The 12,075-nt window shown below is 37.7% G+C and overlaps 3 protein-coding genes across 3 annotated transcripts in view; all 3 read right to left on the bottom strand.

The window, feature by feature from the left end:
- The window catches only part of LOC142344868 (uncharacterized), a 577,092-nt gene that overhangs the window by 6,429 nt on the left and 558,588 nt on the right, over positions 1–12,075 (bottom strand). The window lies entirely within an intron of this gene.
- Positions 2,479–6,844, bottom strand: LOC142344866 (uncharacterized). Its single transcript, XM_075396902.1, has 2 exons — positions 4,584–6,844; positions 2,479–3,703 (listed from the first exon to the last, which is right to left on the bottom strand). The coding sequence occupies exons 1-2, from the start codon at positions 6,607–6,609 to the stop codon at positions 2,817–2,819; spliced, it is 2,913 nt and encodes a 970-aa protein (XP_075253017.1). The 5' UTR covers positions 6,610–6,844; the 3' UTR covers positions 2,479–2,816.
- Positions 9,935–11,017, bottom strand: LOC142344867 (transmembrane protein 41B-like). Its single transcript, XM_075396903.1, has one exon. It carries the CDS (start codon positions 10,950–10,952, stop codon positions 10,206–10,208), a length of 747 nt encoding a protein of 248 aa, XP_075253018.1. The 5' UTR covers positions 10,953–11,017; the 3' UTR covers positions 9,935–10,205.

Genomic DNA, 12,075 nt, shown 5'->3' with positions numbered 1-12,075 from the left:
AATTCAAAGAATTTTCATTGACTAAACAAAAAACTAGACCTAAAAAGGACTATGAGTGAATTGGGAAAACCATTTTAAAAAACTCAGATCAAAAAAATTTTAAAAAAAAGGACAGAAAATCAAACCCAAAATGCCGCATTTGAACAAAAAAACCACTAGCGAGAAATGAAAATTTGGTTGAAACAAAAAACTAGGCCCAGAATGAACTATGAATGAATAGGGAAAACCAATAAGAAAAAAATCTATCCAAAAACGCGAAAAAAAATCAAAGTGAAATTGCCGCATGAGCACAAAAAACCAGTAGCGAGAAAGCAAATTCTTGTTCAAACACCATTTTCTCACTCTACTTTAAAATTAGAGCGAAAAAATTTCACGCAGCAGAACCACTTGCTTTTTCGCTCCACTTCCTGTTTCGGCGTGACCAAAATCACTACTCCAATTTGACTTCAAAAATCTTGAAAATGTGTGAACAGATCTTAAAAAAAAAGACAGCGCCCTAATACAATTCAAATTCTTCGAATTGTAAAATAGGAGCGCTATAATAGACGGCTGAGAATATGAGGTCGGCTATTAAAAACTGAACAAAATTCCTCATTTCAGACACGATAGATAGCAGTAGAAGCGAAATGGAATGGCCATATTTTGAAAGCATGCCTGCTAATTGTATCAATTTCTTCGTCTAGTTGTAATTGTCATCAGTTGACGAAATCCGCTTAAAACATCATCACATGTGTTCCTTCCCAGTGAACGCATATCGTCCAAAATGACAAATTGCTAAACATAACCGAGGAAAGTCGGAAGCATAGCTCTAGAATGACAGTCAGGGTTTACTGTTTTTTGGAGCTAGCTCAAGCAGGGAGAGGTTAGAATCAAGGGGCGAGGATAAAAACAGAAGCGGGGTAGGGGTTCAAAATCATCATTGAAATCATGGAAAATTCTTCCTAAGGCATTATTATGCTGAACCGCACACTTGAAATTACTAAATGCACTGTGACTGTCATGGACAAATTGCGCTCAGGACGAAATCATTCAAGCAAGCTAGCATATTCTCGAAAAGGTCAAGCAAACATTTTGCACGAACAACACACACGTTTACAATTAATGATTCAAAATTCGTTAAAGAGCGATTAATAATCCTCCATTATTTTCCAGAATTGAACTCCATTATTTTCCAGGGAATTTTTTTTAAAATTTTTAAAAGTCCACATTCTTGGATGCATGTATTGGTTCCCAGAATTTCCACAAAGCAGATACAGAATCCAAAAACACATATCGTTTTGAAAACCACATTCGCTGCAATCAGTCACGAAGCGAACACTGCAGACAAAATGTGAATAAATCGAAGCTAAATTTGTTACGTCCTTGATGCTAATTTTAGCAACAGTAGCAATGCGTAAACCGGCGACTAATCCCCTAAATCGTGTCGCTAATTTTTGCGCCAATTTGTACCATTCCTTCGTCATCTCGTGATTACGTTTTGGTTAATAATTATTCAATTTTTTAAATTGTTACCTTTTGGTTATTAATTAATGCGACTTAATAATTTGATAAAAATCATTCAAGTTAAAACAAAACTCTTTTCTAAGAAAAATCATAAAGTGGAAGCCGCCGACATCAAACGTGTGGAAAAGAGTGATGAGATCAAAGGATAAGAATCAATAGAACAAAATGATCAACTGCGCATAATCAACCCTTCAACGTTGTGTTAAAAGCCAATTTTTACTTTCTTTTACATCGATATCTTTTTAAACATCTTTTCTTTTATCAGCAACTACACATTGGTGAGCTGTGTTGGAATATTTTCGGTTCTTCATTTTTTCAACTAATTTTCGTCAAGCTAAGTTTGTAGCAATCTTTTGCTTTGCTTTGAAATGAAACTTACTGTGTGAAAGTATTACAAAGGGCGTAAAAATTAAACAATAAAACTCGAGAAACTGAATACAAATCGTTGTTTTTAACCTTTGATAGACTAAAAACAGTACGCATGAACACTCATAAAGCGGCAGAAAATTAGAGGGTGGTGTAAATCGGTGCAGTTTTAGTTCTTAGAAATGTGTATTTCCGGTTTTATCTCTGGTTTAGTCACGCAGAAATTGGAAACAACCGACTACAGAATTGCTCTCAAACAACTATCGGGTCCTTATAGATTATTATAGACCACTAGTAAGATTTAAAGCGAAAAATTGAAACCAATTTTGGTGCATTTTTCTTATGGTTTTCTATAACCAACTGCCTCCACTCGAGTTTAGCCACTCAATAATTGTGAATGAGAGTACGATTTAGATCAAGCAGAACCCAAAATTCAATCAAAAAGTTGAAAACGGTTAAGGAAACATTTTGCATGAAATAAACATGACTGCAATAAATGCTTCACGCTTCGTTCTAAAGCGATTATATATTCAACAAAACATAATTTATATCAAGGTCGAAATTGACAGAAACTCTTGCGTACATTTTTCGAATTGTATTAAGGCGATGTCAGCTTTCAAAACACGCTTTTCAGTAGCTTAAATTCTGACCATATTGGCAGAGTTGACGTTTAACTGCACTGATTTTATATAACAAATAAATAATCTTTCAAATAATTGACAATAATTGTTTGCGTTGCTCTATAAATAAGAAAACACAAATTATCTCAAATCAACGTTCATTCAAAATCAACTTTAGGATAGTTTATCAGAGATACTTCGAAATATCATTACCATTTCACGGCTAAGTAGAAATTGCGAAGCTTGTATTGTACAATACTCAAGAGGTTCTACAGAAGTTACTTTTTTATATAACTTCAAAGATCTATCGGTAGTTCCGTTCAACTTTTAACCAGGCATGAAACCACCTGAGCTCCCTCCTAAACAAAACAAATCGTCGTCTCTGCTTCGACGTCCACCACCACGGCCACCTCCACCTCTTCCACCGAATCCGCATCCACCTCGCCTTCCAAATCCACCTTCGTTGGCCATACGCTGTTGTCTCCTGTCAAATCGATCGGCCATTTCTCGAAGCTGGTCCGGGACTTCTTGATCAGCCTCTTCTAGGATTCTTATCAACTCTCTAGCATTCGCCCAATCACGTCGACTTATAAATGAAACAGCATTTCCAGTTCTTCCCGCTCGACCTGTGCGTCCCACACGATGCACATATTCTTCCATGTTTTTGGGGAAATCATAATTAACAACTAGTGTCACATCAACAATATCCAGACCACGGCTGGCAACATCTGTAGCCAGCAAAACCCTGACTTCATTGTCACGAAAAGCTTCGATCGCAGATTCTCTAGAGAACTGATCACGACCTCCGTGAATTGATTCAGTCGGCATCGCGTCCAGAGCCATTTTACTCGCGATTTGGTCAACTACCAATTTTTTCCCAATAAAAACAATCATTTTGTCCTCGCCTTGCATTGCACGAATCATTTCATAAAGAAGAGCTTCTTTTTCATCGTCTTCTGCAAATATGATATTTTGTGTAACCGAATGAACAGCTGTTAAATCTAGTGAGCCTACGTTTACAAAAAAGGGATCCGAGAGATATTTGGCAGCGATGCGTTGGACATCCCAATTCCAAGTGGCACTGGTCATTACGGTTTGACGATCGGGGCGAACGTCCAACATGCATTTCAGAATTTGAGGTTCAAAACCGAGATCCAGCATCCGATCAGCTTCGTCCAGTACCACGAATGTAACGCTCATTATTGATATGATGCCTGAAAAATAGAACCTCTATTCTTTTCCTAAATAGCTAGAATGAAAAACTACAATTGAAATATTAAAAAATGTAAAGAGGACCATAAAGAGAGAGCGACCATAAACACAAAGAGCTAAAATAAAGTAAAGAATAGGATATTATATCATCGAAAAATGGCTGCACCAACCAAATTTCCGTGAAGTATTAAAATCCGGATGAGTACATGAATTCACTTAGATACGGAAGCTAAACTTCAGAAAAATAAGTTCCATGCCTGAAAATCTACGAACATTTGATTAAAATAGAACTATAAAATTATGTTTCTAAATCTTATTAACTTCACATTTCATTCATTCATTCACAAAAAGTTACTCCTTTATTAAAAAAAATGCACAATTTAATTCAATAGTAGACATGAAATACTCTCCAAGGGTCAAATTTCCTTTCTACCCAATAAATGTTTAAACTTGAAACATGCATCAAAGAAAACGCCCGACACTACAAGGTCAGTATAATCAATTCTCTCAAGCCTTTCAACTTCTACCTTTAGGTCATTTGACGAGGGATAGATCAGACAGATCAAGTTAATTAGCTGGACTTAATGAAACGAGTTGAATAGAAATGAGGTCAAATTGGAGGTTCGTTTGATACTGTTAAACAGAACAACATCTCAAATTCATCGTAGCAGCGATTTGAGGACATGAATAAATTGCGTAAAAGGTCACATCACAGTATAGATAGACTTCACCGAAATCAATGACTAATTTTGATGTTTAACCTTGTACTAATTTTGTATATATAATTTTAAACTTGTAATATTTAACCCCTGGGTTATATTTTCAATTTACTTGTTTAAACAAAAAAGAAATACTGAGCAACATCAAAAATTGCGGACTTACCGTTTGAGATCAAATCATAAAGCCTTCCTGGAGTGGCAATGACTATCTCGACGCCATCGGTACAAATGCTAACTTGTTTAGCTCTGTCGCCGCCTCCGTAAACACAGACACTTTTGATGCCTCTGTAAAAATATTTCTTCACTTCAGATTCTATTTGCAAAGCAAGCTCTCGGGTAGGACATAAAACCAGGACATTTGGTCCGCCGCGTTCGTTTCGCGGAACGGGTTGTAAGTCGATATGAATCAAGGCTGGAAGCAGGAAGGCAAGGGTTTTTCCTGAGCCGGTTTGGGCAATGCCGATCAAATCATCACCACCAAGAAGAACTGGCCATCCTTGGCACTGAATAGGTGAAGGTTCTGTAAATCCCTGGTTATATATGGTGTCCAATATTTCAGGGTAAGGATCGAAGGCTTCCTCAAATGTGGTAACAGGATTCGGACATTTGCGAGATCCCGATTTGCTCATATCTTTAACAATGATATTGTTTTTGGACTCGCGAATGCGACTCACTTCAGCCTCGGAGCGTCTTGCGACTATTGGGTTCTCGTGATAAAAGTTTTTGGTTATGTCTGGGTAGTCTTTAAACCTCGCTTCAGGTTTGCAACTTCTGACCGCATCCCAATCAATTGTCGGAACAGCTGATGCACCATTCGCTTTGACAGCTTCCTCAAATTTTTCGGCAGTTGGAGGTCCATTTGGTCCCCAATCGAACCGAGACTCTTTCTGAGCGCTACTCCCAAAAGTGCTCCGGGAAGTCGAATTTCCCTTCGAAGAGAAGACACTAAAATCATCGCCATCATTTCTCCTTGAGTCCGCTCCAAAACCAGATCGCCCGGAAGTTCGATTCGCATTGAAGGAATTTCGATCAGAGAATCCTGCACTAGATTTGGAACCATTACTTGGCTGATTTCCAAACCCTACAGAGCTTGATTGCGAATTTCCGAAACTACTACCTTCTCTAAAACCGCTGTTCCTGTCATTTCGCGTCTCACTTGAGCCGAAACCTCCCGAATTAGCTAGAAACTGACTGGGAGTTGAAGATCCAAAACTCGAATCACCGAAGTTACTTGAAGTTGCTGCAAAACTGGTTGAGCTAAAGCCAGAGGTACTGCCAAAAGTGCTAGATGGCTCATTTTTATTGATTCCAAAATCTCGTCTGCTGGAATCAAAACCCCTGTTGTTGTTTGTATCACTACCAAATCCTCTTGACGTAGAACTATTACCATCTCGCGGTACTCCAAAACCTGGTTGACTTTGATTGCGATCTTCAAAATTTGAATTGTGAACAGGCAAAGCTTCTCTTTGCTCGTTCCAATTACCAAAACTCGAATTTTCAAATCTATTGCCATTAATTTTCTCCTCCGAGTCCCACGAGGAGATTTGGAAAGTATTCGATTGTGTTTGATTAGAGACTCTGCCTCTTTCACTGTTCCCGAAACCCCCACGAGACGAGGACTCAAACCTCCTCGGCTGCACTGCAGAATTATATGAACTGGTTTTTGGGGACGACATTGAACGATCAGCATCCAAACTAAAGCCAAATTGGTCTTCGAGATAAATTTTCACTGCATTAACACCTTCGTTAGATCCGGATACTTTAATGTCCGTTTGAAGATCAGTTTGAGTTTCTTTCAGAATCTGAATTCTGCATCCGGTATCAGATTCAACTTGCTTTATTGTTGACCCGCCTTTCCCTATTAAACGTGGGATCATTTCTCTACTGAGGGGTATTAATTCTTCGCATCTCGACGCTCTGTCACCTGAGAAACCATCTGATGATCGAAAATTCCTGTTGCTTCCGTATGAATTGTTCACGCCATCATCTGAAGAACGTGAATTTGTTCCAAAACCACCACCACCACCAGTGGCATTGAAATTTCCAAACCGTTCTTGATTTGCGAATTTCCGGGCACCGCGACCCCGTCCATTGTCGCCAAAACCCGAATCACTGGTCTCTGTGGTTGAATGGCCTCGGCCATAACGCGAGTTCTCTTGATTCACATATCCGGGGCTATATCTAGGCATATCCCCTGAAAAACCGAGAAACAGAAATCCCACTTAAAACCACCTCTCATTTGATAGGGAATTTGCCCGTGTACTAAAACTGCAAGTTTTCGCTTTTTGATAAAAATCATTTCTAGCCAATCAATCATCGCCTCAATAAATACTGCTTAAAATTATTCAACAAAAAGTCCTACCTAGCGATTCGATCAATTGGCAGCTTTTTCACCAATTGATAGCAAATTATGGCGTCGTTTGAAAACATTGTTACCGATAGGTTAAAAATACATTCTATAGCGTCCAATTCCCACTAAAGCAAAATTAGAAAAATAGGACAAAAAGCAGACAGCCTATTGGAAGCCATCAAATACGCTTTTACTCGTTAAAATTTGTTTGCAGCAAAATTAAATTGACAAATAAAAGACTTGGAAGATATAAATTTAATAGTGGTTACCGTAAACTTTCAGCACAATAAAAATTTAATCCAATAGCAGCATCAATTAATTAATCGATAAACAGGATCTGATAATTAAATGAACGATTTCTATTAGAAATTTAACTGCAATTAGAATTTAACAAAATAAGAGGTCATACAACCCTAGAAAAAACCAAAAAGGAAACAAGATCCACTTGGATAAATTGTCCCACATTCAATTAAGGAAAATTTCAGGGAACTTGAAAATCTTTTTAGTCAGAATAAAAAGATGCAAAAAAGATCCCACATAGCCGCGGAAATTATGAAGCGCAACGAATTGCTTCAAGCAAACTACGAAGAAGTGAATTCGGACAATCTAATCAACCAATATAAATTCAAACTCTTCGTCAAAGAGCTTTTCTTAAAACATCAAAGTTATTTATCACTTCCCATGCTTTGTCTAGGTTAGCAAATAGGAGTAGAAGCAAAGCAGTCATCGATCTTAGTGGTGCTAGAATTCGATAAATACGATAACTTCATTAAAGATATTCGATAACTTTATTCGATATTCGATAACTTCAATAGAATTCGATAACTTCATTAAGATATTTTTGTTTCAAATTTAACTTTATTCACGAGTTGAGCCTCCACCAGCACACACTAGTGTCTCATTAATATCGCACTACAAAACATATTTACAGTACGTAACGAGCTTTGATTTTTGATCGCTGTACGCCAATACCACCTCATTAAAATCACTTTGGGCCTCGTGAACGTGGTATTTGCTCAAATAAACAGAAAACCTGTTGTGGGAGGAGTCTTTTCAGGAATATTGCAAAATTTTCACTTGGAAGAGGAAACGGCCTTTTTTCAGGTTGTTGTTAATGAGCAAAAACTGCTACCAAACGAGTGTCGAGAATGTCTGGGACCCATATTATACAGTCTGTTGTAACTTTTGATGCTGAATTCAGGGAAAATACGGCGATCGAGCACTTCAGTCGAAAAAAATTGGGTGCAGTAGGTGAATGCTCGCTGGCTTTGAATTCTTAAGTACTAACCAAAAATAGTTCACACCGTTCTAATTGGGTCAGTATTCTGGAAGTCATTAACGATTTAAGACCACAAAGATCCCTAATTGCCACCATTTTACTGGTCAATCGTTGATTTTTCATCAACAGGTGTTTTATCGTGCTAACAAGTTAGTATGAGCTTTTGGTGCCCTTTGAAAAGCAAGCCTATTCAGTGAATGCTTGTTGGCTTTGATTTCCTAAGTACTTAGCTAAAGCATGTTAGGGTAAACATGGTTCTGAACCTTATAATACAGCAGATCCAATGAACTATGTCTCGTTTTCATTGGTTCAATATTTTAGATTAACATTATTAACAATTTTAGACCTCAAAATGCCCTAACTGAACCCATGCTGACTGCTCGATCGTTAATTTTTCAATTCATAAAAACTAAGCCAAAACAGGGCATAGTATAAATGTTTTAATACGAATTTTGTCACCTGTTTCCATTGGTTTAACAATTTAAGTTATTAAAAATTTTGCGTTCACACTTCCAGAGATATCATAACCATTCAATGCTTGCGCAGAAGTCGTAACATTAAATAATCTCACTCTAACAGAAGAATATTGATTCTAGGCACCATTTCTTAAACATTCATACTTATGAATTTAGTGACTCGAATCAATTCGCCTTTGTCTGATTACTAAATAAAAAATTTCTGATATTTCTTACTAAGTATCAGGCTTTAGTTGGTATCAAAATTCTAACACCAACACTCAGACTTGAGCCCATTTCTTAGAGTCTGTTACCATAAAGACTGATCTGAAAAGTTCCATTTCGATACCGGTAAGGGTTTCGTGAAGACGCTTGCTGCTATTTTGTCAAAAGGAACATAATGAATTGAAATTGTCTTCTGTTTCGTCTCGATTGAAGTGAAATTTCTGACGTGACCAGAAGTGGTGTATCGGGACCAGAATGCCAAAAACCTAAATTGTGATTTTTAGCCGCCGAATTAGTTTGAAATTTACATAATGTGAAAACCCATTATATTGACTGTCCACTACCGTCAGCTTTCAAGAACTCGGATTATCCGTTTTTGAGCACCCACGACTAATTTAAAAATTTCAAAAGCAAACGCTCCACAACCGTTAATTCAAAAACAATAACTTTTTTGCATGCAATAAGCTGGTACCCTAAAGTTTAAATAATCTTACCACATGAGACTTGATTACCTAGAAAACGATATTTTGATTTTTCCAGAAAAAGCAGAACACCCACGAGTAATGTTTGCATGCACTACTCGTGTCCTATGAGGAAATAGGCTGTGAAAAAGTTTGCGAGTAGGAGCGCCCATGTGGAGGCAATCTGCGATGTTAAAATGGCAACCTCTACCCCTTGGCGATAGAAATCCAAATTCATTTGAAAGCCAAAAAATGCTCCAGAACAAAAACGGTCAAGCAAAAATATTGCATAAAAACAGACAAATCTTAACGATAATTGCTTCAAACGTTGTTCGAGAGCAATTAAAAAGCCGTTAAACTTTCGGGTTTTTATACTTGCGCAACTATTTCAGGGACCTGTAGTATCGAGCATCTAAACTATCAAAAAATTAAATTATATAAAATCTTCATAAAATGATCTGAAAGCTGAGCGAATAAACAAAGAAAAAGTAAAACTCAGAACTAAATTAGATTCATTGTAAACTGGACGCTTGTGTAATTCAGTAGAAAACAAGAACACTCGACGCAATCGATCGCAAGAACTTGAAAGATTCGAAAGAAAAAATAAAAAGAAACCTTGGTGAAAGGCAAAATATACTTGGAAGGACCATGCACCTTAGCAAAGAGCGAGTTACCATGATACCTCAAAAAAATGGAGCCGTCTAAGACGGCCTGAACTGGCCTGTGCATAAGTCTGACTAGCATTATTTATCACAATGTTGATTTGACAAATAAAAAGACAAGTTGTATGGATATATTTACAATATGCTTGTAACTAATGTATTAATTATGCAGGGAGAAAAACGAGAGCTCCAATTCACTTCTTAAAATTTATCAAGCAAACAGATCCTGTTATTCGCTGAGGAGAACCTAATAATCGCTTGCGTTATTGCTTGAAGCAATTCATAACGCTATCGTCTTATTATACCTCTTTATTAATGAGTGAGAAAACAACATACACAAGGTTAAACCCAATTTAGCTTAAGTGACTTTTCAGTCTATTTTGAAACAAAACAGGCAGAATTGACAAAATTGCAAACAAGGCCAGCATTAGAATACTCGAATAGGACAAGGCATCACCAGCTGTAGTAAGTTTGTAAATATTCTGTCCAGCTGATACAGCCACGAATGATGGGGGAGCCACGCCCAGAAATGTTCCAATAAAAAACGGCTTCAAATTCACGTCCAAAACCGGGGAACTGATATTGATAAACCAATTTGGCAAAAAAGGAGTAATTCGAAGGAATATAATGTAGTTCAGCATATGTTGACGGTGTTTGTTTACTTGTGACTTCCATTGGGTGATTCTTTCCTTGCAGTATTTTTCCAGCAAGGGTGGACCAATAAGGCTGGACGCCAGATAGCACAGGGTAGCTCCGATAGCGCTGCACATACATATAACAAATAGCGCAATGTAGAAATTGAATAAAAAGCCCAACACGACGCTCAGAAATATGGAACCAGGAATCGCGAAGGTCTGAAGAAATATATACACGAATGAAACGCATGTTAGTAAAGAGTAGTAATGATTCTCACGATACAAGGAAAGTACTCGGGCTAGTTCCTTTGCATCGTCCATACTTCTGGGTAATTTATGTACCACTTGTTTATGGTCATCAGGAAACTCTGGGAGTTGGTTCACTACTGACAGTAGAATTGAGGATGACAGTGCGAATAATGCACAGAGGAACGAAATTGACCTTCGTGTAGATGACTGCACCATTTTATATAGATTTGATCAGAAGCTGACTAACATTAACTACGTAGTCAAATGCTATGCATTTACTAATTCTGAAACACAAACCTCTGAAGTCACAACTTGAACGTTGCATTATGGGGGTGGTAAAAGCTCGAGGCGTTCGCAACCCGAATCCGCTTGCTATTCAAAGCACGACATTTGTTCCAACCCAGCTATTTCGAAAAAAAGGTTATTCCCAGACTCAAATATTGAAAATTTTTGAAACAAATTAAGAACCGATGTAGTGTCACACGCCCTCACATGCCCTCCCAGTGAAATGAAACTTGATAGCCTTGATAAGAAACTTACATAATGATGGATGGAAAATCTTGCCATGTTACATGGCAAGATAATATCAAGACATGTACGAACTTGCAAGATCTTTGCATGGGCGTCAAGAAACAAGATCTTGGCAAGATTTCCAAGAAAGAATAACCATGACATGCCAAGGTTTACAAAGTAGTAAAAATTAAATAGCACCCAGAAACATGAATTAGCACGAAATCAGAAGATTAAGCAAGAATTATTAAAATTTATCAAGAATTAGCAAGAACACAAACAAACACACACGCACAGACACACGCACACCCACACAAACACGTACGCACACACACACAAACACACACGCACTCACTCACACACACACACACCCACGTAAACGCACACACACACACACACGCTCGCTCACACACACACACACACCACACGCACACACACACACACACACCACACGCACAAACACACACGCACACACACAACACACACGCACACACACACACACAGACGCACACACAAAGACGCCCACACACACAACACCTCGGGTTATTTTATGAAAAATAACACGAGGTAAGAAAAATAAGATCATTTCATTTTTTTTTAATCTTTTGCAGTTCAGCGCTTATTCGGTCTGAAGCTAAATCAGGAAAAACTTCTTAAAGCAGCCTCAAAGAACCTTCAATAAAAGTGATATATTCTCATTTGACCTTCAGTCATTCAATTAAAGTAAGCTAAACTCATTTTGAGAGTGCGGAAGTAATTGCCACCAACAATTTATTACCACGAATGAACGAAGAATAAATTGCAAGAGTGAAAAATTTCACACAAAACT

The sequence above is a fragment of the Convolutriloba macropyga genome, chromosome 8 (assembly GCF_964194025.1).
Source record: "Convolutriloba macropyga chromosome 8, txConMacr16.3, whole genome shotgun sequence".
Classification (NCBI taxonomy): Eukaryota; Metazoa; Xenacoelomorpha; order Acoela; family Convolutidae; genus Convolutriloba; species Convolutriloba macropyga.
The sequence above is the reverse complement of the archived record's forward strand: the minus strand, read 5'-3'. Positions and strand labels throughout refer to the sequence as shown.

Excerpts from the sequence above, each read along its gene's own strand:
- LOC142344866 (XM_075396902.1), bottom strand. The coding sequence starts at position 6,609 with ATGCCTAGATATAGCCCCGGATATGTGAATCAAGAGAACTCGCGTTAT. Across the intron at positions 3,704-4,583 it reads TTATGATTTGATCTCAAACG|GCATCATATCAATAATGAGC; the intron begins GTAAGTCCGCAA and ends TCTATTTTTCAG.
- LOC142344867 (XM_075396903.1), bottom strand. The coding sequence starts at position 10,952 with ATGGTGCAGTCATCTACACGAAGGTCAATTTCGTTCCTCTGTGCATTA.